This window comes from Schistocerca nitens, chromosome 4 (genome assembly GCF_023898315.1).
Source record: "Schistocerca nitens isolate TAMUIC-IGC-003100 chromosome 4, iqSchNite1.1, whole genome shotgun sequence".
NCBI classification, from domain to species: domain Eukaryota; kingdom Metazoa; phylum Arthropoda; class Insecta; order Orthoptera; family Acrididae; genus Schistocerca; species Schistocerca nitens.
This window is the reverse complement of record NC_064617.1, coordinates 491,681,651-491,704,172: the sequence shown is the minus strand read 5'-3', so window position 1 is coordinate 491,704,172 and position 22,522 is coordinate 491,681,651. Positions and strand designations below refer to the sequence as shown.

Here is a 22,522-nt window from a genome sequence, read left to right as displayed (position 1 = left end):
CAGGGCAACAGTCGAACATTTTCTGTATCCAGAAAGGCCCGTACAGGACCTACAACATGCGGTCGTGCATTATCCTGCTGAAATGTAGGGTTTCGCAGGGATCGAATGAAGAGTAGAGCCACGAGTCGTAACACATCTGAAATGTATCGTCCACTGTTCAAAGTGCGTGAATGCGAACAAGAGGTGACCGAGACGTGTAAGCAATGGCACGCCATACCATCACGTCGGGTGATACGCCAGTATGGCGATGACGAATACACGCTTCCAATGTGCGTTCACTGCGATGTCGCCAAACACGGATGCGACCATCATGATACTGTAAACAGAACATGGATTCGTCCGAAAAAATGACTTTTGCCACTGGTGCACCCAGGTTCGTCGTTGAGTACACCATCGCAGGCTCTCCTGTCTGTGACGCAGAGTCAAGGGTAACCGCAGCCACGGTCTCCGAGCTGATAGTCCATGCTGCTGCAAACGTCGTCAAACTGTTCGTGCAGTTGGTTGTTGTCTTGCAAACGTCCCCATCTGTTGACTCAGGGATCGAGACGTGGTTGCACAATCCGTCACAGCCATGCGGATAAGATGCCTGTCATCTCGACTACTAGTGATACGAGGCCGTTGGGATCCAGCACGGCGTTCCGTATTACCCTCCTGAACCCACCGATTCCATATTCTGATAACAGTCATTGGGTCTCGACCAACGCGAGCAGCAGTGTCGCGATACGATAAACCGCAATCGCGATAGGCTACAGTCCGACCTTTATCAAAGTCGGAAACGTGATGGTACCCATTTCTCCTCCTTACACGAGGCATCACAACAACGTTTAACCAGGCAACGCCGGTCAACTGCTGTTTGTGTATGACAAATCGGATGGAAACTTTCCTCATGTCAGCACATTGTAGGTGTCGCCACCGGCGCCAACCTTGTGTGAATGCTCTGAAAAGCTAATCATTTGCATACCACAGCATCTTCTTCCTGTAGGTTAAATTTCGCGTCTGTAGCACGTCATCTTCGTGGTGTAGTAATTTTAATGTCCAGTAGTGTACTTTTTGTGACCCGCTGTGCCTTACACAGTGACCAGATCACCCCAGGCAATGCACTCTAGCCTGGACCCATCTGATTATTGTTGCAAGGTGGTTTCTTTCAGACGTTTCACGCCAAACACGTCAGCGGCCATCTATCTGATGGAGCATAGAACGTGATGCGTCTGGAAAGGCCACGCGTCGCCACTCAGTTGTCGTTCAGCTGCGGTACTGGCGTAAAAATTCCAGCCTTTGTCGCCGTCGAACAGCACTCAGCATGGGTGCATGAAGCAGGTGCCTGATGCGGAGGCCTATATATGCAGCAACGTTCGCTGAACGGTCGTTGGGGAGACGCTGCTGGTACTTCCTTGGTTCATCTGGACGGTCGGCTGCTCAACAGTTGCACATGTATTCTCCCATAAATGTCTCCACAGCCGTCGTTAACCTCTGTCATTTATGGCCCGTGATGCATCACAGTTGCATCGGCGACGGTTTTGGATAGCGCCATTTTGCCTTGAACGGTATATTTTACCCATTGCGGCCCACGTATAGTTACAAACTTAGCCACTTTGTAAATGTTTCCACCCTTGTCTCGAAAGCCACTGATCATGCCCTTTGGGACATCGGATAAATCACTCCGCTTCCGCAGCCGGCCGCTGTGACGGAGCGGTTCTAGGCGCTTCAGTCCGGACCAGCGCGTTGTTACGGTTGCAGGTTCCAATGCTGCCTCGGGCATGGATGTGTGTGATGTCCTTAGATTAGTTAGGTTTAGTTTAGTTCTAAGTTCTAGGGGACTGATGACCTCAGGTGTTAAGTCCCCTAGTGCTCGGAGCCATTTGAGCTCCACTTCCGCATTACAACAACGACTGCTCTGCTTTCTGCGTCCCCCGGACACGCTTTATATACCCTCCACTGCTAGTGCTGCCACCTGCCGTCTGTAAGTGAGTTTCTCATGTTAACTATGCGGTGATCACGATAATGTATCTGGACAGTGTAATTTTTTTGTCTCAAGTCACTTTCCCACAATGCTCCATTAGACGACATTCGATCTCGCCGTAGAAGGCGGTCATAATGTTTTGGCTCATCAGTGTATGTAATCTTCAGGCTACTAACATCTTTCGAATCAATTTGTTTCCCAAGTTGCGTCAATACAGATTTTATTTTCGAATTTGAATCAAACTCTTCTCATAGACTGTGACTTGCTAGTGACCCGTTGTGCTAAACACACTTTTAAAGTGTGCCTATCGCTAATGCTTGATTAAAACCTAATGGTTCTTTCTAAATGACAGTCGGTATTAAATAACCAACCATGATGCAGAAAACGTCGTTCAACATCCATAAACTGTTATTTTTATGTGCCCCACTTTCATGCCTTTTGGGACATCGGTCACCATTCTTTACCGTAGTTTCCAAGTATCTGCTAAAATAAATAAATCTAACTTCTACGGTACAAGCCCGTTTCCAACATCGTAATCATTTTTTTTATTCACCCAGTTTTTTATTTAATTTATGTCGGTGCTTTTCAGAACATTATTATTAATATAACGCACATTCTAGCAGATTTCCTGAATTCCCTGTCACAGCATCCTGCTCAGCGACACCAGAGAACATTCGGAGGTCCTTGCTAACAAATAAACACCGCGTAAATTTGTGCTTGACTGAAAATCACGTCGGTTGAATAGGAGGTTTACGGTTTTATCACGCGTCACATGGCAACAGTTTCCGAAAATGCACGCTAGTGTGCAGTTTATTCTGTAGTACTTACCACATTCTTTGACGCCTTGTTACGTGTAACTAATTTTTCTACTTTATTTTATTTACTGATCTGAAGTATTTTTCTACTTTATTTTATTTACTGATCTGAAGTAAAGTACTACTTTTTGCAATTTCAGTGTACAACACTGCAATAGGAATAGTGGCGAGATGTTATACAACACTGTACTATTCGTCTTATTCAGCGACGTTATTACATTAGATTTGGAGTTGTTATAAACTTATTGAATGGATGTGTTCCTCCGCTGGATAGTAAGTCCTACCGAGAACTGTGTACAGGTCTATGTCGACAAATGATGAATGTGGAATGTGTGAAGTATTTCAGTTCACACAAGAACTAAAATAGCAAATACGTTGCAAAGTCAGTGGCATGTACAGAGTGCATGTGGCATGTACAGAGTGCATGTGGCTGTATATGTCAGAATTGTTTAGTGCCGCCTGCGTGCTGGTCCAAAAATTTGACGGGCTGATGAGCTTTGAATAAAGCTATAATTTGCAAAAACTAATTGTGAGAGGGATTTAAAACATCTGACATGTCAAAAATAAAACGGGAAGCTATAAAATCAGAATTTTCATCAAACCAAACGGAGCATCAGTGTTATAGCATCGCTAATCTATTTTCAAGACAGTTTACTGCGAAATAATTGACATAGTTGCAGAAAAATGTTTTTAATTGTCAGAATGAACATTGGTGTTATACGGAATTAATTACGCAATTTAGTACACAGTGCCGAACGAACCTCAGTGGAAGAAGTCCAAAGCTAAAACTGCAATGTACTACCAGCCTTCTTTGGATTGACTGGAGATAACCGACAGTTCTGCAATGGCCCATCCTCTCCTCTTGGATAGAGAAGAAAGAAAAAAAAAACAATAATAAAATATGCGCACATGTCGGCTTTTACATTCGAGAATATCTGAGATGGCCAGATTCGATTATTATGTAATACACTGAATGAATGACTAATAGTAGTCAGTAGTACGTAAACAGTGTAATTAACTCATTAATATCAGTTGCTATCTTAAATCCATATTGCCTTCGAGTTCCCTCATTTTTAGTATCGAGTGAACAGTACACAGATTTTAAGCTAGGGACCGGATAAGGGTCGGGACTTGGTAATTTGTCGCAGTATCTAAGTAAAAGAGTTGGAAGGATCTGGAGCAGAGGCAGAAATTTCTCCAGGACTACATACATTCTCCAAAAAATAATAATAATAAAAATTAAATTAAAATTAAAATTCCGTAAGCACATTTGCGGGCGGAGAGAGAGAGAGAGCGGATTCGTCCTCTGTGTGAATACCGAGAGGCCAGTTTTTGTCGCGCTCTGTGCCCAACGAGCTCCATTCAGTGCAGTTTCCGGCAAATGAGTTCGTAACGTATGCGGATTTGATTAATAAATACCAGAGGACCTAATTGTGATATTCATTTAGTATGCAAAAAATGTAGCGCTGAGTGTTCACAATAAGCGAGAAAATTTCGCAACTAGCGCACGAGTAATGAACAGCGTAATATAATGTGTCCGCGCATAAATACGGCGTAAAGCTACAAGATAATCTGAATGTGCAGTTTAATATGGAATAGGCCGGTTGGGGAGTGGAAATGGAAAGCCTGGCAACCAGCTAGTGTGAAGAAATTATTTACAGTGTAGTGAAGAAGAATTGATTTCAGTATTTTGTTGAGTTTGCTGTAGAAACTGGCCAGGTGAGAGGGGGACTCGTATTCTGAGGGCTCAAAACGAACTTAATTATGTACATGCTGACAATTATTGAATTACATGAAAAAGACATAAATTAGATATAAACTACGCCCTGCACACACTTTATTCAACAAGTAAACGTCAGAGCAGATATTCGGTTTTAGGTCATGACATGTCCGATATACCTGCCATCAGTGGCGACGATATGGTGCAGACGAATAGCGAAATTTTGCATGACCCGCTGAAGTGTCGAAACTTCGATGATGTCGATGACCTCCTGAAAGGCTGATTTCAGCTCAGCAATGGTTTTGGGGTTATTGCTGTACACACTGTCTTTAATATAGCCACATAGAAAGAAGTAGCATTTGTTCAGATCCGGAGAATATGGCGGCCAATCGAGGCCCATTCCAGTGACCTCTTTGTACAACAGAGCCAGAATGCGGTCACCAAGCGCTCCTTCAGGACTTTAAACACTCTCCTAATTCGATGGGGTCGAGCTCCGTCTTGCATGAACCGCATCGTGACGAAATGAGGATCACTTTGGATAATGGGCATGAAATCATCTTCCCAAACCTTCAGGTACCGTTCAGTAGTCTTACTGCCATCAAGGAATATCGCATCGATTATAGTGTGACTGGACATTGCGCACCACACAGTCACCTGTTGAGGGTGAAGAGACATCTCAATCGCGAAATGTGGATTCTCAGTCCCCCAAATGAGCGAATTTTGGTTATTGACGAACCCATTCAAATGAAAGTGAGTTTCGTCGCTAAATCAAACCATGCACGTGAATACTAATTCCCATCATGCCCCAAGGCCAACCATGCAGTTTGGACGTCCTAATGCAACCCGTTCAGAAGTTATGACGATTTTATTTCATAGATTTAAATAACTGTCAGCCTGTATATAGATAGTTGATCGATCCCGGGAATCGAGAATCTCGTCGATACTGATAGTGGCATGATATTTCCCGGGAATTTCAAGTCTTCAAGAATTTTAAGTTTGCTGTCGGATAACAAACGAAAAAGGAAATATTTTTGTGTGGTATAATTACAAGTTAACAGTTTTTGAATTTTTTTCCTTTATTTGTACCGAGAAACCTAACTTCTTGCCAAACTTCATTATTCTAGGCAATGGTTTTGATGAGTGAGTTTGCGAGTATCAAAACATGTGACATAAAAGACCGTATCTTTTAACTTAATTGACTTAGAACCCTCAAATTTTTGCACCACCAGTGGACCGTAGACCTTAGTATGTGACATTAATTTAACTTGAAGCGTCTAACTGTTTCTGAGAAAAGGAGGTATTAACAATCGGACAGACAGATTCACGGACAAGGCGAATCTATAAGAGTTACGTTTTTACCGACCAAGGTACGGGACCCAAATAAAAAGACAAAAAAAAATAGTTTTATTTAAACCCAATCGAAAATCTGCCAGTACCTTCCAGAACCCCATTGATCATCTTCCTGCACGTCCCACAGCGGTCCGCGCTACAAGAGGTGGTCATTCAGGCTTTTGACACGTGATTATACTAAAGTGACTGGACAGCGTATACACGCGGAGCAGAGACGAACGAAGAATCGTTCTGATACGTGCCGTAAATCGGGAAATCCACCGACAATTAATTCTGAAAAAGAACTGTTTGTCATGGTTTACCGCTTGGAAATGGCGAAACAGATCCCTTGTTAGCGTGTTACTGTCGCGAGCATCTACGGAGATTGGTTGAAGGGCGGTCAGACCACGAGTACGGTACAAGGTGTTCTACAGCTACGCTGCATCACAGAAAGTGGAGGTCGAAAGCTTGCTCGCTCTCTAGTATAACAGCATACGCGGCGACCTGTGGCAGATCAGACAGCAGAATGCGTACTATGCTAGTGCAGGTGTATGTGTCTCAGAGCTCACCCTTCACTGTGCAGTGACCACATTTGTGATTCAGTGATTTCGCAACCACTGAAATAACTTACTCTCTAAGCCCGCAAAGTTGCATTTCGTGTCGTCCTCCCTTAGCGGGTGCTTCCCTTTTTTTTTCTTTTTGTTTTCTTCAGCAAGCAAGATGGATTGTTCTAATTACCGAGGAATCAGGTTACTTGACGTGGCGTACAAGACCATTTGTATAATTATTCTAGAAAAACTAAAACAATTTGCAGAAAACATCATGGTGTATCAGGCTAGATTCCGTCTAAAGCGTTGAACTACTGATAATGCGTTTGCTCTTAGTCAGATTCATGAGAAATATTGGAAAAGTGCAAAATCCAGGTACTGTTCATAGATTTTCAAAGAGCTAACCAGAGTAGTCATCGAGGTAGAATGTATAAAACCTTGAAAGTGCTTCGAATCCCACATATATTCACACTACGTATGAGAGAATCATGAACGATAGTTTGAACTTGAAGAGCATACTCATAACCTTTCCCCATGAGAAGTGGATTAAGACACGGAGATGCTTTGTCATGCGTACTGTTTAATCTCACAGCTGAGAAAGTCATAATGGAGAGCAAAGTTAAAGAATATAATGGGTTACTAATGGAAAGCGGCAGGTTTCAGATATTTGGTCAAGCAGACGACGTAGCGTTAGTGACCGAGAACGAACACGATCCTGGGGAGACGTGTGAAAGAATCGGCACAGTAGTGAGCAAAACAGAACTGTTCACCAACAAAGAAATAACAGGTGCAAGTAGACGGAGCTAAATATGAACAAGAGCACTTCACGGTTGACGGAGACGTGTCAGTCTGTTGATCAGCTGAAGTACCTGCGAAGTTGGAGCAGCTGTTATAACCAAACACCCATAGATGTATATGAAAGATTTTCTGCTCTCTGCCGGCCAGAGTGGCCGAGCGGTTCTCGGCGCTACAGTCCGGAACCGCGCGACCGACACGGTCGCAGGTTCGAATCCTGCCTCGGGCATGGATGTGTGTGATGTCCTTGGGTTAGTTAGGTTTAAGTAGTTCTAAGTTCTAGGGGACTGATGACCACAGCAGTTAAGTCCAATAGTGCTCAGAGCCATTTGAACCATTTTTCTGCTCTCTCTCCAAATGTCTATATGCCCTCAGAGATAGGAGGTACAAGTCTAAAGTCATACCACACGCTGCGAAAATGAAGATTTACAACGCAAGTATACACCCTCTTGTCCTGTGTGGTTCAGAAAGCAGGAGTCTAACTAAAAGGGAGAAACAAAGCTTCTAACGTTCGAAATATAGGCGATGGGCAGAAACTGTGGCAAGATGTGTGACGGAGACACTTGGACAGAACAAAAAAAGAATAATGAAATTTATCAGAGCATGATCCAGCCCAACGCTTTACAACATCAAAAGCAGACGACTCCAATGGGCAGGTCACGTAATCCGTATACTAAAGACCCGGCTTCGGAAGTAAGCTCCCATTGCCTACATTAAACAAAATGGGCTAAGGGTAGGACAAGAAGCAGAAGGGAAGACGAAGTAAAGAAAGATGGGGAAGCTCTGAATGTAATCAATTTGGAGGAAAAAGCAACAGACATAATGTAGTGGAGACTGACTATTGACGCATCGCGTAGTCTATAATCATGGCTCTCATAAACTTTCATCGAAAAATTCTGCGGCATCTCGATGTTTCTGTCAGGAAATTGTTCCGCGATCCGTATTGAAACCAATCGCGGGCGGAATCCAGCCCGCGGGCCGTCTGTTGCCCACCCGTGGTCTACATGGCCGATAACCTCTGGGTAAGTAAATGTAAGTTCGTGTATTTTAAGCGTAGTCCTCAGAAACGTAAGTCTCATGTTATCAGCACTGGTCAGTTTCGCGCGGTAAGCATTGGTCCATTTCGCAGTCAACGCAAATCGTATATTATGAAATGCATTCGCAAACTGCAAATACGATTATACAACAGCCGTAAAATTTACATGCATCATATGAAAATTTGTGCCGGACCGGGATTCTAAACCGGATTTTCCACTTGTCGCGACCGGTCGCCATAGCCACTTCGGCTGTCCCAGCACGTTTCCAGGATCAACTGAAATTTTATTGTATCCTAGTGTCTACATTCGATAGAAAAATGGCTCTGAGCACAATGGGACTTAACATCTGTGGTCATCAGTCCCCTAGAACTTAGAACTACTTAAACCTAACTAACCTAAAGACATCACACACATCCATGCCCGAGGCAGGATTCGAACCTGCGACCGTAGCAACATTCGATAGAGCTCGCACACAAATCGTGTGATTCCAGCGTAGGGAGAAACATTATTTTTCTCGACAGGTTACCTTGCTTTGGCATGTAATACAGTAGTGCAGTGTCTGTATTTTACAGTGATCGTATATTTCGATGCTACATTCCTTCATACATCCTTGTATCTATCTCCGAAGGAACATTGCATCTAAATATACAGACACTTGAAAATACACACACTGTACTACCGTAACACGAATATTCTTGCAGTCGCAACTTGGAGAGGAATCAAAACGTTTGTTACCACAAGTGAATACGACGACAGTCGTTTCGTGTCACTCATTTATATTAATGATGATACTGGTCTATTATGAAAGATTTATATTACGGACTCTGTCACAGTACAATGTCTATATGGGAGATACTTGTACAAAAAAGGTCTCAAGTAAAAGCTGCTGAAAAACAAAGTCTAGTGAAATGAAGGGAGGTTTGAGTTCAAAGTTCTCCCGATCACAAGTTCATTAGAGACGGTGCGCCAGTTAGGACTGTGGAACGATAGAAAGGCACTACACTTTTCACAATAACCATTCCGCCATTTGCCTTATTCGTTTGAAGGATACCATGGAAAACCTATATCGGGAATAGCAGGCGAGAATTTGAACACTGTACCTCCAAAAAGCCCGTCAAGCACGCTACATCAGCGCCACTTAGCTCGGTATGCAAGCATAATAAATATGAGCTGGAAAACTACATGTGCTATGCTGTTCTGCTATAATCTCACAACCACACGTTATACATTAATCCTTCAATAATCGGTCCCGACTCTTATTCAGAGCACAGAACTCACGAGCATTCCTCAGTTCTGGTGGTATTTGAGACGCAGCCCATTGGTAAGCATCCATACAAGTCATAAAAATGGATGTGTGTGTGTGTGTTCCACATCTCCTCCTAAACCATTAGACAGATTTCAACCGAAGTTGGTACACATATCCCTCACTGTCAAGCAAATATTGCTGTGGGCGTAGGAACCTGGCATCATAAACAATCAGATGCGTGGAAAACTGCCGCATCATGCAGGACGTATGTCTTTCTTACTTACGTGCTACTAACTATATTCGCAATAAATTTTGTAGACAGTACCCACATGTGCCGCTAAATGTATGTACAAAATTATGTCATGGTATCACACATAGTCAAATACACTCCTGGAAATTGAAATAAGAACACCGTGAATTCATTGTCCCAGGAAGGGGAAACTTTATTGACACATTCCTGAGGTCAGATACATCACATGATCACACTGACAGAACCACAGGCACATAGACACAGGCAACAGAGCATGCACAATGTCGGCACTAATACAGTGTATATCCACCTTTCGCAGCAATGCAGGCTGCTATTCTCCCATGGAGACGATCGTAGAGATGCTGGATGTAGTCCTGTGGAACGGCTTGCCATGCCATTTCCACCTGGCGCCTCAGTTGGACCAGCGTTCGTGCTGGACGTGCAGACCGCGTGAGACGACGCTTCATCCAGTCCCAAACATGCTCAATGGGGGACAGATCCGGAGATCTTGCTGGCCAGGGTAGTTGACTTACACCTTCTAGAGCACGTTGGGTGGCACAGGATACATGCGGACGTGCATTGTCCTGTTGGAACAGCAAGTTCCCTTGCCGGTCTAGGAATGGTAGAACGATGGGTTCGATGACGGTTTGGATGTACCGTGCACTATTCAGTATCCCCTCGACGATCACCAGTGGTGTACGGCCAGTGTAGGAGATCGCTCCCCACACCATGATGCCGGGTGTTGGCCCTGTGTGCCTCGGTCGTATGCAGTCCTGATTGTGGCGCTCACCTGCACGGCGCCAAACACGCATACGACCATCATTGGCACCAAGGCAGAAGCGACTCTCATCGCTGAAGACGACACGTCTCCATTCGTCCCTCCATTCACGCCTGTCGCGACACCACTGGAGGCGGGCTGCACGATGTTGGGGCGTGAGCGGAAGATGGCCTAACGGTGTGCGGGACCGTAGCCCAGCTTCATGGAGACGGTTGCGAATGGTCCTCGCCGATACCCCAGGAGCAACAGTGTCCCTAATTTGCTGGGAAGTGGCGGTGCGGTCCCCTACGGCACTGCGTAGGATCCTACGGTCTTGGCGTGCATCCGTGCGTCGCTGCGGTCCGGTCCCAGGTCGACGGGCACGTGCACCTTCCGCCGACCACTGGCGACAACATCGATGTACTGTGGAGACCTCACGCCCCACGTGTTGAGCAATTCGGCGGTACGTCCACCCGGCCTCCCGCATGCCCACTATACGCCCTCGCTCAAAGTCCGTCAACTGCACATACGGTTCACGTCCACGCTGTCGCGGCATGCTACCAGTGTTAAAGACTGCGATGGAGCTCCGTATGCCACGGCAAACTGGCTGACACTGACGGCGGCGGTGCACAAATGCTGCGCAGCTAGCGCCATTCGACGGCCAACACCGCGGTTCCTGGTGTGTCCGCTGTGCCGTGCGTGTGATCATTGCTTGTACAGCCCTCTCGCAGTGTCCGGAGCAAGTATGGTGGGTCTGACACACCGGTGTCAATGTGTTCTTTTTTCCATTTCCAGGAGTGTAGATATGATGTCATTAATATTGAGAAGCACGAAGAAAATGCTGTATCGTGCATCAAGTTTTAATGCAGGGTGGGGCCAACAAAAGAGTCCCGGAGAACACAGATCCAAGGTACAAAGAAACACAGCAGAAGTAAGGAAATACAGTAATAATCTGGCTTTAGCAGATGTGGAAAGTGATCACCACTCATCTGTTAGCACATCTACGCTCTGATCAGTAAGTTGCTGAAGGCGGATCGTGACTGAACTGCTGGAATTCCTACAGTATCATCCGAAATGTTCTGCTGCAGTTCTCGAAGACTGTGAGGGTTGTTGCGATGCACCTTAGAGTTGAGGGCTCCCAACACTGAGTAACTGGACACTAACAGATCAGGTGACCTGGGTGGCCTGCTTGGGCAACGACCACACTGACCTCTGCTAACAGCTCTGTCGGGAGTGAAGATTGTGTATATGTGCTCCAAGGTCCGGCGGCTACATGGGGAGTTGCTCCATCCTCTAAGTCTTTTCCTTCTCCGTTAATGCTGCCACGAATAGTTTCAAAATGTTGGTAATGTAACGCGCCGATGTCACTGTCTGATGAAAGAAGATGGGATCAACAATGCGGCATGCACACACTGCACACCAAATCCCAACGTTCTGATCATGCAACGGTGTTTCGCAGAAGTTCTGTGGAAGAAGAGAAAACCTAGTAAGAGGCGATATCACTTTTTAAGCTGGACTGATGTTTGCATGAAAATGTTTTGTAACAGTCATTGTTCCAAAACATTTTCATGCAAACATCAGTCCAGCTTAAAAAGTGATATCGCCTCTTACTAGGTTTTCTCTTCCTCCACAGGACAACCACAGCATTTATGAAAAAACTATTTAACATATGTATGATCTTATTGTGAAATTGCTTTTGTTATGCCATATAGCCTGATGATGAGGTAGTTCCTCGAAACATGTCGCACAATACATAATACATTAGTTACAAAATTTTGTGGCTGGTAGCGGTAATTAAAAAGCTTTACATATTTCTTGAGACAGTCACGGCCGAAAAATAGTCAAAATGGCTTCAAGTTCTTTTAAACCACAGGATTCTCTCTAAGTGGAGGATCTGGGCTGAGGTATGCACCAGTGGCATTTTTGGCCATTTTTCATGCGAGAAATGATCATTAGTGGATTTTACGTTGTAATTTTGGAATAGCGTGTCTCCACTCAGCTAGCTTTGGATGATCGACCAGGCACCGAGTGGTTCATGCGAGATGGGACCAGACCACGTCGCACCTAACAGGTGAATACTTTGGGAACAGAGTCATAGGGTTGGTTTATTGCAAATTTGCTGACGCAGGGATGGACTAGCTTCCGAATTCGCCAGATCTGACTCCTTGCAACCTTCTTTGTGTGGCAGATAGAAAGACATCGTATACCGGAATCATCCCTGCACGCTGGAGAAGTTTCAACCGGCAATCCGAATGTCATCTGAATCCATTTCCGTTGAGACATTAGAAGATGTGATGGCAAATTTGATTATTCGTTGCGCCACCTCCGTACTGCGAGTGGTGGACATTTGGAAAATATTGTGATGTGATTACTAAGACTGCTTTTAGAGGACGAGTTTAATTATGCACGCTGAAACTTTACGAGGACAGCGTACAGTGCCATCTATTAGCAGCTTTCAGAACTACTTCGAAACTTCTGTATAAAATTCTTACAGCTTTCGCAATAGACATGCCGTTTGTTGAACTCTTCTATCGATATTAGTTTCCGAGATATTTTTCAATTTAACGACTCCTTAGCTGGATACCCTGTATAACAACATACCGGGTTCGGACCCGGGTCTCTTTCACACTAGGCAGATGCGGTAACAACAATGCCACCGTGCGCGTATGACCCCAGTTGTTTTTGCGTCCTAAAACAAAACAAAACAAAACAAACTTTGCCACACTTGCACAGTGGTTCTGCACAACTAGCGCGTCTCTACGAATTCCTATTCACGCTTCAGCCCACTCGGGTATTCCGCATAAACGGAAACAGCATTGCAGAGGCTCTCAAACTGTATTGCAACAGCACCTCAGCACCAAACTAAACGGGAATACCCAGAGGGCTAGGGCGTGAATGGGAATTTGGACTGGGGAAGGAGGTTGGTAGGGTATTCCGTGCAGCTGTGCAAAGCCATTGTGCAAGGGTAGCACAGTGGTCAGCGCATCTGCCTAGTGAGCAGGACATCTGGGATAGAATTCGATCTTGGTACAAATTTTCACTCATAGCTTCAGCCTGCATATATACATCATAGATGTTTGTGACTTGAAAAAGTCTCTGGAACCATATAGTTTCATTCGATACTCGTCGTGAAGTTGTACAAGAAAGGGAAACACTTGACCACTAAAAAAGTTAAAATAAAAATCCTGCTTCATGTTCACGTTGACCTGAAAAAGTGGGTCCTTAGTCAAGAACCATAAACACCTTCAAATCGTAACGGAATCGCTGTTCTCCACACACTCCTCGTTAAATGCCTTTTTGTACCCTCAGTGCATTTGGCGCCTTGCATTATTTCAAACGCGCCTTCCCAGACCACACTACACGTCTTCAGTCAGCTACTGTCCATTTTTTGTGCTGTTTGGCTCAATGAAGACGTGAATTTTAGGTACCGCTGTTGCCCTTTGGAGTTACCTTCGCGATATCCGCTCGGAAACTGTTCATGATGGAAGTACATTCGTCGAGTTTGAAACCGGTGGGGATCGACAAGGCGTGGCATTCTTCTTCGGTCCCTGCCGGCTAGATCTTTTTCTACGATCACTACTACTACGCGGTGTTACGTGATTGCCAGTGTTACACAGTTTCTCGCAGACACGTTGGGCAGTCCGCGTTTTACAGACCAATAAATAAGGCGAGCTCATTTACGGTGTGGTCATGGGCACGTCCAAACACGATAGTTCCTTGCAGCCACTCTGTCACGTCAACACATCGACCCACCTTACTGCGTTGCTGCCATACAACTCAGCCACGATATTATTGCACTTGGCCTTCTGTGGCGGATGGCGGTAACAAGCGGTGACTTTACAGTGGTGACTAATGAAACCGAATCGCAATGTCAATGCTTCCAACTCAGTTGTACATATACTATCAAGTGCTTCAGCGTGTCCTTGTGAAATATCACGATAAGAACCTATCAGTAAGCCGACCAAAGCACCCTCACTCCCAAGTTCAACAAAATTGTGGTCGATTAATACAACTGATTGATATGTACCCGCAAATTCATTGCCATGCGTACGGCGGTGTTGGAAGGTCGCGTGACTGCCTGGTCCCAGCCGTACAACATCCATAGCTTCCCAATGCAAGAAGTACGCGCTTACAAGAAGGTGACTTTTTGTTTGGTGAGCTTATTTAAAATAAAAATATTTCATATTTTCATGGCGGTACTCTATCACAACGACAAGTGCAACATCGATCTCTCGATGGAGCTGCCAAGCAACAGCTGTATGTTGTATCAGTTTGTAACTTTGAACAACAAATTTAAAAAATCAGATTTATGGCGCTTAATACACTGAAGAGCCAAAAAAACTGGCACACCTACCTAATACCATGTAGTGCCCCGCGGACACGCAGAAGTGCCGCAATACGATGTAGCATGGACTCGACTAATGTCTGAAGTAGTGTTCGAGGGAAGTGACACCATGAATCTTGTAGGGCTGTCCATAAACCCGTAAGAGTAGGGCGGGGTGGAGATCTCTTGTGAACAGTGCGTTGCAAGGCATCCCAGATACGCTCAATAATGTTCATGTTAGGGACGTTTGGTGGCCACCGGAAGCGTTTAAACTGAAAAGAGTGTCCTGGGGCCACTCTAGCAATTCTGGACATATGGGGTGTCGCATTGTCCTGCTGGAATTGCCAAAGTCCGTCGGAAAGCACAATGGACATGGATGGATGCAGGTGATCATACATGACGCTTACATAAGTGTCATCTGTCAGAGTCGTATGTAGACGTGTCAGGGGTTCCATACCATTATAGAGCCTCCACCAGCTTGAACAGTCCCCTGATGACGTACAGATTCCATGGATTCATGAGGTTGTCTCTCTATCCGTACACGTCCATCTGCTCGATACAATTTGAAACGAGACTCGTCCGACCAGGCAACATGTTTCCAGTCATCAACAGTCCAATGTCAGTGCTGACGGGCCCAGGCGAGGCGTAAAGCTTTGTCTCGTGCAGTCGTCAAGGATACTCGAGTGGGCCTTCGGCTCCAAAAGCCCGAATCGGTGATGTTTCGTTGAATGGTTCGCTCGCTAGCACTTTTTGATGTCCCAGCACTGAAATCTGCAGCAATTTGCGGAAAGGTTGCACTTCTATCACTTTGAACGATTCTCTTCAGTCGTCGTTGGTCCCGTTCTTGCAGGATTTTTTCCCGGCCGCGGCGATGTCGGAGATTTGTTTTTTTTACCGGATTCCTGATATTCACGGTACACTCGCGAAATGGTCGCACAGGAAAATCCCCATTCCATCGCTACCTCGGGGATGCTGTGTCCCACCGCTCGTACGCCGACTACAACACGACGTTCAAACTCACTTAAATATGGATAAACTACCACTGTAGCAGCAGTAACTGATTTAACAACTACGCCAGACACTTGTTGTCTTATACAGGTGTTGCCGACCGCAGCACCGTATTTTGCCTATTTACATATATCTGTATTTGAATACGCATGGCTATACCAGTTTCATTGACGCGTCAGTGTATAATTTTTCGGCATTACGTAGCGTTATAGGGACTGTCGGCAACCTTCGGAAACACGGAATGCCATGTCGTCGTCAGTTGACATTGTCTCACATAACGTGTGAGACAATGCCTACGCAAGGTGGCCTACTCACTTTCTTTGTGGGTGGGTTATCCGTGATTCCTTCGGAACATCCCCTAAAAGAATCATAACAGGCAGGGTGGTTGTAATTAAACTTACGTTACCTGAGCCAGCGTTGACGGAGAACTACATACCGTATGGGTACCCAACTTTATATGAACGACATTCAGACTGCGCGCTGCAGCATTTGTGTTGTTAGTAGTGTTAGTGTGACAACATAAGGCGCCAGTACTGGTATGGCGGCGTAGGGATGAAACACAAGCATCAGTGTGCATTTCAGTTGCGGACAGTCAACATGGGTTTCGACAAGGTGAGTAGGGCTTTAGCTGTAAAGCATCAGCAACAGTGCTTCTGCTCTTGCCCAGTATCGACGCATTAAAAGAATGAGAAGATGTCCTCTTCGCACACCGGGGGTTGAAAAACATGATTCGGAAGTTCGAATTAACAGGCGACTTGAGAACTGCACCTGAGAGAGACCGAAGGCCAATTGCGCAACAAATTGTTGAAGAAGTTGTTGTTGCCATGGCTGAAAATACCGGACGCAATGTGCACGGGCTATGTCATGACAGCTGAACATTCCATGTTCCACCATTCGAAGAGTGCTGCGAACAAAGTTCCTATCTGGTTTAAAAAACACGGAAGATGCATAAACAAGGAAATGAGGATACACCGCGTTAGTTTTATACACAAGGAAAAGAAGTTCGTAGCATTAAGTGCGAGATTGGAATTCAGTGTGGAAATTCATTTACCCATTCACAGCGTTAACCCGTTATGCACGATACTCAGCTCAAAAGGATCGCCCTGGGCACTCCAAGCATTAAAATCTAAATTAGTGCTGGAACAGGGGAGCTGCGAAGCCCCAGAAACTGATGAGATTCCTGGCATCGCAGGGGGGGAGCCAAGGAAAAATAACTCAGAAGGGGATTTAGAGGGATCAGTTACAAGCCGCGATGGAGGAAAACAAGTAATGAGGGCTCGGGAAAAAAATGTTTTGCGAACAAAATTTTCTTTCTCTTTCAGAGGAAAGAAGACTCCACGCCCGGGTTCGATTCACGGCGGGGTCAGGGATTTTCTCTGCCCCGTGATGACTGGGTGTTGTGTGATGTCCTTAGGTTAGTTAGGTTTAAGTAGTTCTAGGGGACTGATGACCATAGATGTTAAGTCCCATAGTGGTCAGAGCCATTTGAACCATTTGAAAGAAGACTGCATAGGCCTGAGGCATGAAACATTAAGAAAACAGATGTCCACACAATACAAACTAACTACAATGACAGTACACTGTAACATGTTTTGATGTGTACCTCAAATATTTTGAATTTAAACGAGGAAAATACTCACTACTAAGGTGATACGGCGTATGCCATTCTATGTGCAACAGTGGGCGATAGTGGAGCATTAGGAATGCGACAGGAAAAGAAAGATAAAACCAATTACACCAAAAAACTGCACGACGATGTCGGTTCAGTCAAATCACAATGACTCATAATCTGAACATTGTTCTTCACTCACGATTTCATATTGCCAAAAAGTTCAAATGGTTCAAATGGCTCTGAGCACTATGGGACTTAACATCTGAGGGCATCAGTCCCCTAGGCTTAGAACTACTTAAACCTAACTAACCTAAGGACATCACACACATCCATGCCCGAGGCAGGATTCGAACCTTCGACCGCAGCAGCAGTGCGGTTCCGGACTGTAGCGCCTAGAACCGCTCGGCCCTCGACCGGCTCTCTTTATATATTAACATACCAAATACGCACTGTACTGATTTTCGTCCTCTTAAAAACCTGCTAGTGGGTTTTCTTCGCTCGTCTGTAAACAAATACAGTATGACTGATTTCATTACATTTGTGCAAAGGAGTCGGGGGGTGGGGGGGTTCCCATGACTTTCTCACCACTCAGTGTATCTCTAGTTCGTTGCATACGCTGTATTTCCTCTCTCGGTAGTGTAAAATGGGAAGAATTTTATGTAAGAACGTGTATAATATACAACCGGATTAAAATTTGAGGGCAGATTTTAGTCATATGAATGGTGTAATGCTTTTGAACAATTGGCCCTAAGCTGCGCCAAATCCGAAACATTATTTCGTTTATTGGGGCACATTCATTCCCGCCAAATAATGCGGTACACGGAAACTGTAATGTTGCGCAATATTAGATAAACTGAACTATACGACAGCTATTGCGTCGTGACCACGCAATGAGAACGTGAAAAGACTGTGAAATAATTTTGTCGTCTCCCACTGGTTGTTCAGAGAACCCCCTTAGAAGGAAATGCATTTTATGACCTCTTATTGCCTAACATTCGACCAGAAGGCGTGGCAAGAACATGTGGCTACCGACTGAATGCGTGTGAAGAAAGACGTACACAGTGCGGGCGTGTGATGTAAATAGTACTGATTTTAAAAATGATTGATTTCAGTAGTGTGTGACTATTATTAACAGTGATTTTGAATCGTGTAGTACCCATTCCACGAGAGCAGTTCCTGTGATAAATAAAAAAATTGTTTTGGCATGCCTAAAAATGTTTAAATACTCGTTGTCAATAGCCAACCAGACTATTATTTATAAATTAATTTATTTGAAAAATACACCGCAAACATCTATTGTATGATCCTTTAATCGTACTGCTGGTTCCCTGACAAAGTTGCATCTTAAGGTATATCTAACAAAAAAGAATAGAAGAGGGACTTAAAAATTATAAAGTAATGCATACCTGCAGCTACGGAGGCCATATTATAACGTCTGCTGTTATTAATTTGTAGCGGTCGCTACTGTAATCATCGGAGCTACGACTATGCGATATTTTCTGCGTGCAGGACACAGCCGTATAGCTCGCAGTTTTAGTGGAAAGAACATTCATGGCGTGTGTTTGAAGAATACATGTCCACTTATAACGTCCGCATGAAATTTCTGGTTGATACAAGTACACATCGATACGTTTTCGGCAATAATATCTACTGTAGTTGCTTGCAACTGTAGCGCTGGACTGCCGCCGCAGTATGGATGTAAACAGAGGCTGACTTTGATCTGGAAAAACGGCTTCGAGTCATTTCCGTTAGTACGGTGTTTGCGTTCTCGAAAAACATTGGCAGAACAGCGTGGTTTTCCCTGAGCCGAACCGAGTTACCGTTTGTCAAGGGTGCCAGCAATGACAATGTACTCAAGTGAAATTTTCCCGGCTGGCTCGAGTGTCACAGAGATTCCCGTAACGACAATACAACTACTCTGGGCGTTACGATGCAGATAGTGGCCATGAAAAATCCTGTGAGATACAGCACCAAACACGTGTAATTGGCAGGAAAGGAAGCAGGGACGATGTGAGTTTTAATCTCTACGGGGCGCGGGCAGGAGCAAGGGTATTTCGGCAGTTTAGGGTTTTCTTTTTTTCCTAGGGTAGACTTGAACTCCAAAGAGAGCGTCGGTCTTGAAGATTCTAAAGGGAGAAGGAATCCGTACGCACTATTCTGTTCGCGGGCGATTCGATTATGAGTCACCGAACAGGCATGGTCGGATTTGTAGGCTGCGTATGAAAAAGTTATTGAGTGCAACCATACAGTTACAGGGCTCAGACTGGCAATGCAGGAGTATAAATCCATCTGTTCTCATGGGTCTAAGCATTAATGGAAACCCTTATTAGAAACAATTCAATGAAGATAGGAGTAGAGTCTTCGGATCAGGATACGCTAATAAAATTTTTGATTGGCGATTGCGCTGTAATTACGTCTTGTAGCGGAATCTATAAATTATCTATCCCAGCAGAAAATTTACCCTGGCTGTTTCTTCTTTGACCAGGCGAAGGAAAGGATCGTCAGAAGCATAGAAAAAAATATCAACAAACTAACTGCAACAGAGGAAGATAGGAAAAATAATCGAAAGCAGTTGCAACACTGGAAAAGTAAAAATCTAAAGTAAATATGTGGTCGTGATAGCCACAGTAATTAAAAGTTGATGAAATTGACGTGGCTATATATTTTGGCTTGTAAACAAATACTGTGAGGAAAATAGTCTGTCCCTCCTGAATCAGTTTGGAACAAAACTGCAGCAGAATGATATACTTTCTTCACTTTGGGAACCTGCAGAGAAAGCTGAGGGAGTGCCAAACGAGAGAGACAAACGAGCAGTAGAGACGGACGGGGGAGACATGTGAAGCAGGTTGAAAAGTTATGGACAGAGAGCGAGTGCGGCACTCGAGAAGGAAATGACTATGGGCTACAAGGGAAGCAGGGATTAATAAAATTGGAAAGTAGAGATTAAATATGGAAGAAAGAAAGAGGAGCACTTGGATAAATCGGAGCCTCAAAAACAGTATATATGAAATTCAAAAGGAAAGGAGACGTTTAGATCTGCGTCTGCCTATATACTCCTCAAGTGGATGGTACTTTCTGTATCACTGTCAAGTCTCCCCTTTCCTGTTCCAGTCGCATATAGTTCAAGGGAAAAACGATTTTGCTAAGGCTCTGTGTTAGCTCAACTCTCATATATCTCGAGATATACGTAGGGGAAAACAATTTAATGGTTTACTCAGCTAGGAACGTATGTTCTCGGAATTTCAACAGTAAACCACACCGTGATGTGGAAGGCCTCTCATGTAGCGTCTGCAACTGGCGCTAACTCACTGAAACTATAGGAAAACGCACTGCTCTTTTTTAGATCTTTCTATTTCCTCTATCAGTCATATGTGGTATGGATCTCAGGCTGACCAGCAATATCCAACTGTTAGTCGAGTGAGAGTTTTGTGAGGTGCCACCTTCGTGCGCTGATTATACTTCCTGAGGTTCCCTCCAGATAATCTCAGTCGTCATCTGTCTTACTTGCAATTAGTTTTACGCAGTCGCTCCACTTTAAATTGCTCCGTACGCACACTGCTATATTTATTGATGTGACTGCTTCCAGTGATCGTCCTGCGGTCGTTTTATCATACAATAACAGGTGTTTAATTCTTATTTGACACTGGTTATTAAATCCGTGGAAAGCAGAATGAAAAAGGAAGGATGCAGCGAAACATTCAGAATTCAGCCATTCACGCTGCCAACAATCCTAAGGCAGAAAGAGCATATCGCTGAAAACCTATCGCGTGGAGGGAGGATGCAGACAAGCCAACATCGTCTTTAAGGAGAGTCTGAAGAACAGAGCAAACTCCACCTGTGACTCCAAAAGAGGCAAAGTCGTCGCTGGAAACGTTGCAGATGCGGAACCTTAGAACGAGAGTGGGTGGTAATGTATTTTCCGTTTTGGTCACAATAGAAAATGCGCTTAACTGAGTTTGCTGGAGGTCACTGAATCAGATTAAGTTAGCTGATTTCTCCGCAAAATAAGCCTGAAACTTTTTTACTATATTGAGAAATCTGTGTGCGTGTCTTTCGCTTTAAGTGATAAAGTAAATAAAAAAATCAACGAAATGTAAAAAAATGAACTTTCTTTTGACTTCTTGTTGGTCCCTTGTAAATTTTTTTCTTGATTCCTGACGTAACAGTCGCTTACACCTCTCTTCTTCATTACCGATGTTTCAGATGCGTAGGTCAATAATGTGGTGACTTCTACGTATCACTTCTTTGCTTTTCTGTGGGACTTCTTTGTTCCAAACCAGGCTCCTAACACCTCACAGGAATGCTTCTGCCTGTATGCCACGTTCACTGAATGAACAAATGAGAAAAGAGCTCGCGATCATCCTGTACAAATAGGGGCTGCTGTATTCCTTTGAGGAACGCGTACTTAAAAGTTCCTGCTGACTGATAACGCCCGCTTGCTAAAAGAATTGTGAAGCGGAGTAGTCGGATTTGGCGAGCACACGTGATAATGGAAGGGGAAAGCACGGAGTCACGAAGAGAAAGCGCCGGCAATCAGAGCTTTTGAGCGGGCGTGACAGCAGTTACGAAAGCCGCGAGACCTGCCTGATCGCCGCCCCTGGACAGACCCGGGGCACGCGAATTCATTTCGCGGATGACGCAGCACGGAGAGCCGAGCAGAGTGGAGTGGGCGGCCGGGCCGCTTTCTCGCGCTGCACAGCCGCAGCCGCAGCCACGGCCGACCCGCATCAATGGCGCTCGGCGCTGCCGCCAGCCACTTCCCTCCCGCCGTCATTTATATCACTGCGCGCGCGGACTTTCGCCGCTGGAATGTCGGCCTGCAAGCCAACGAACGTGCAACTAAGGCCGCGGGCTATTTTACGCTCCGATCTGTATTAAATGAAGACTTGTTTCCGATGAGGCTGTTACTCTTTTACGACCTTCCTTCCTATCTGAAACAGGAAGCTTAACTGACACTGTTTGCTGATGATACACGCATCATTATTAATCCGGTAAAAGAAACTCCAATTGAAAATAATACAAATAAGGTCTTTGGTAAACGTCATTAATTGGTTTTCTGCAAATGGGCTTGAACTTTGGAAAAACACAGTACATACAAATTCCTGCTCCAAAAAGAACAGT

General features: G+C 44.7%; 1 protein-coding gene across 1 annotated transcript in view; it reads right to left on the bottom strand.

Moving 5' to 3' along the window:
- Positions 1-22,175, bottom strand: part of LOC126252381 (tRNA dimethylallyltransferase-like) — a 587,735-nt gene extending 565,560 nt beyond the window's left edge. Inside the window, exon 1 of the mRNA XM_049953272.1 lies at positions 22,009-22,175. Coding sequence (XP_049809229.1) covers positions 22,009-22,175 — 167 coding nt within the window. The remainder of the gene's footprint in view (positions 1-22,008) is intronic.
- Positions 22,176-22,522: the final 347 nt, after the last annotated feature.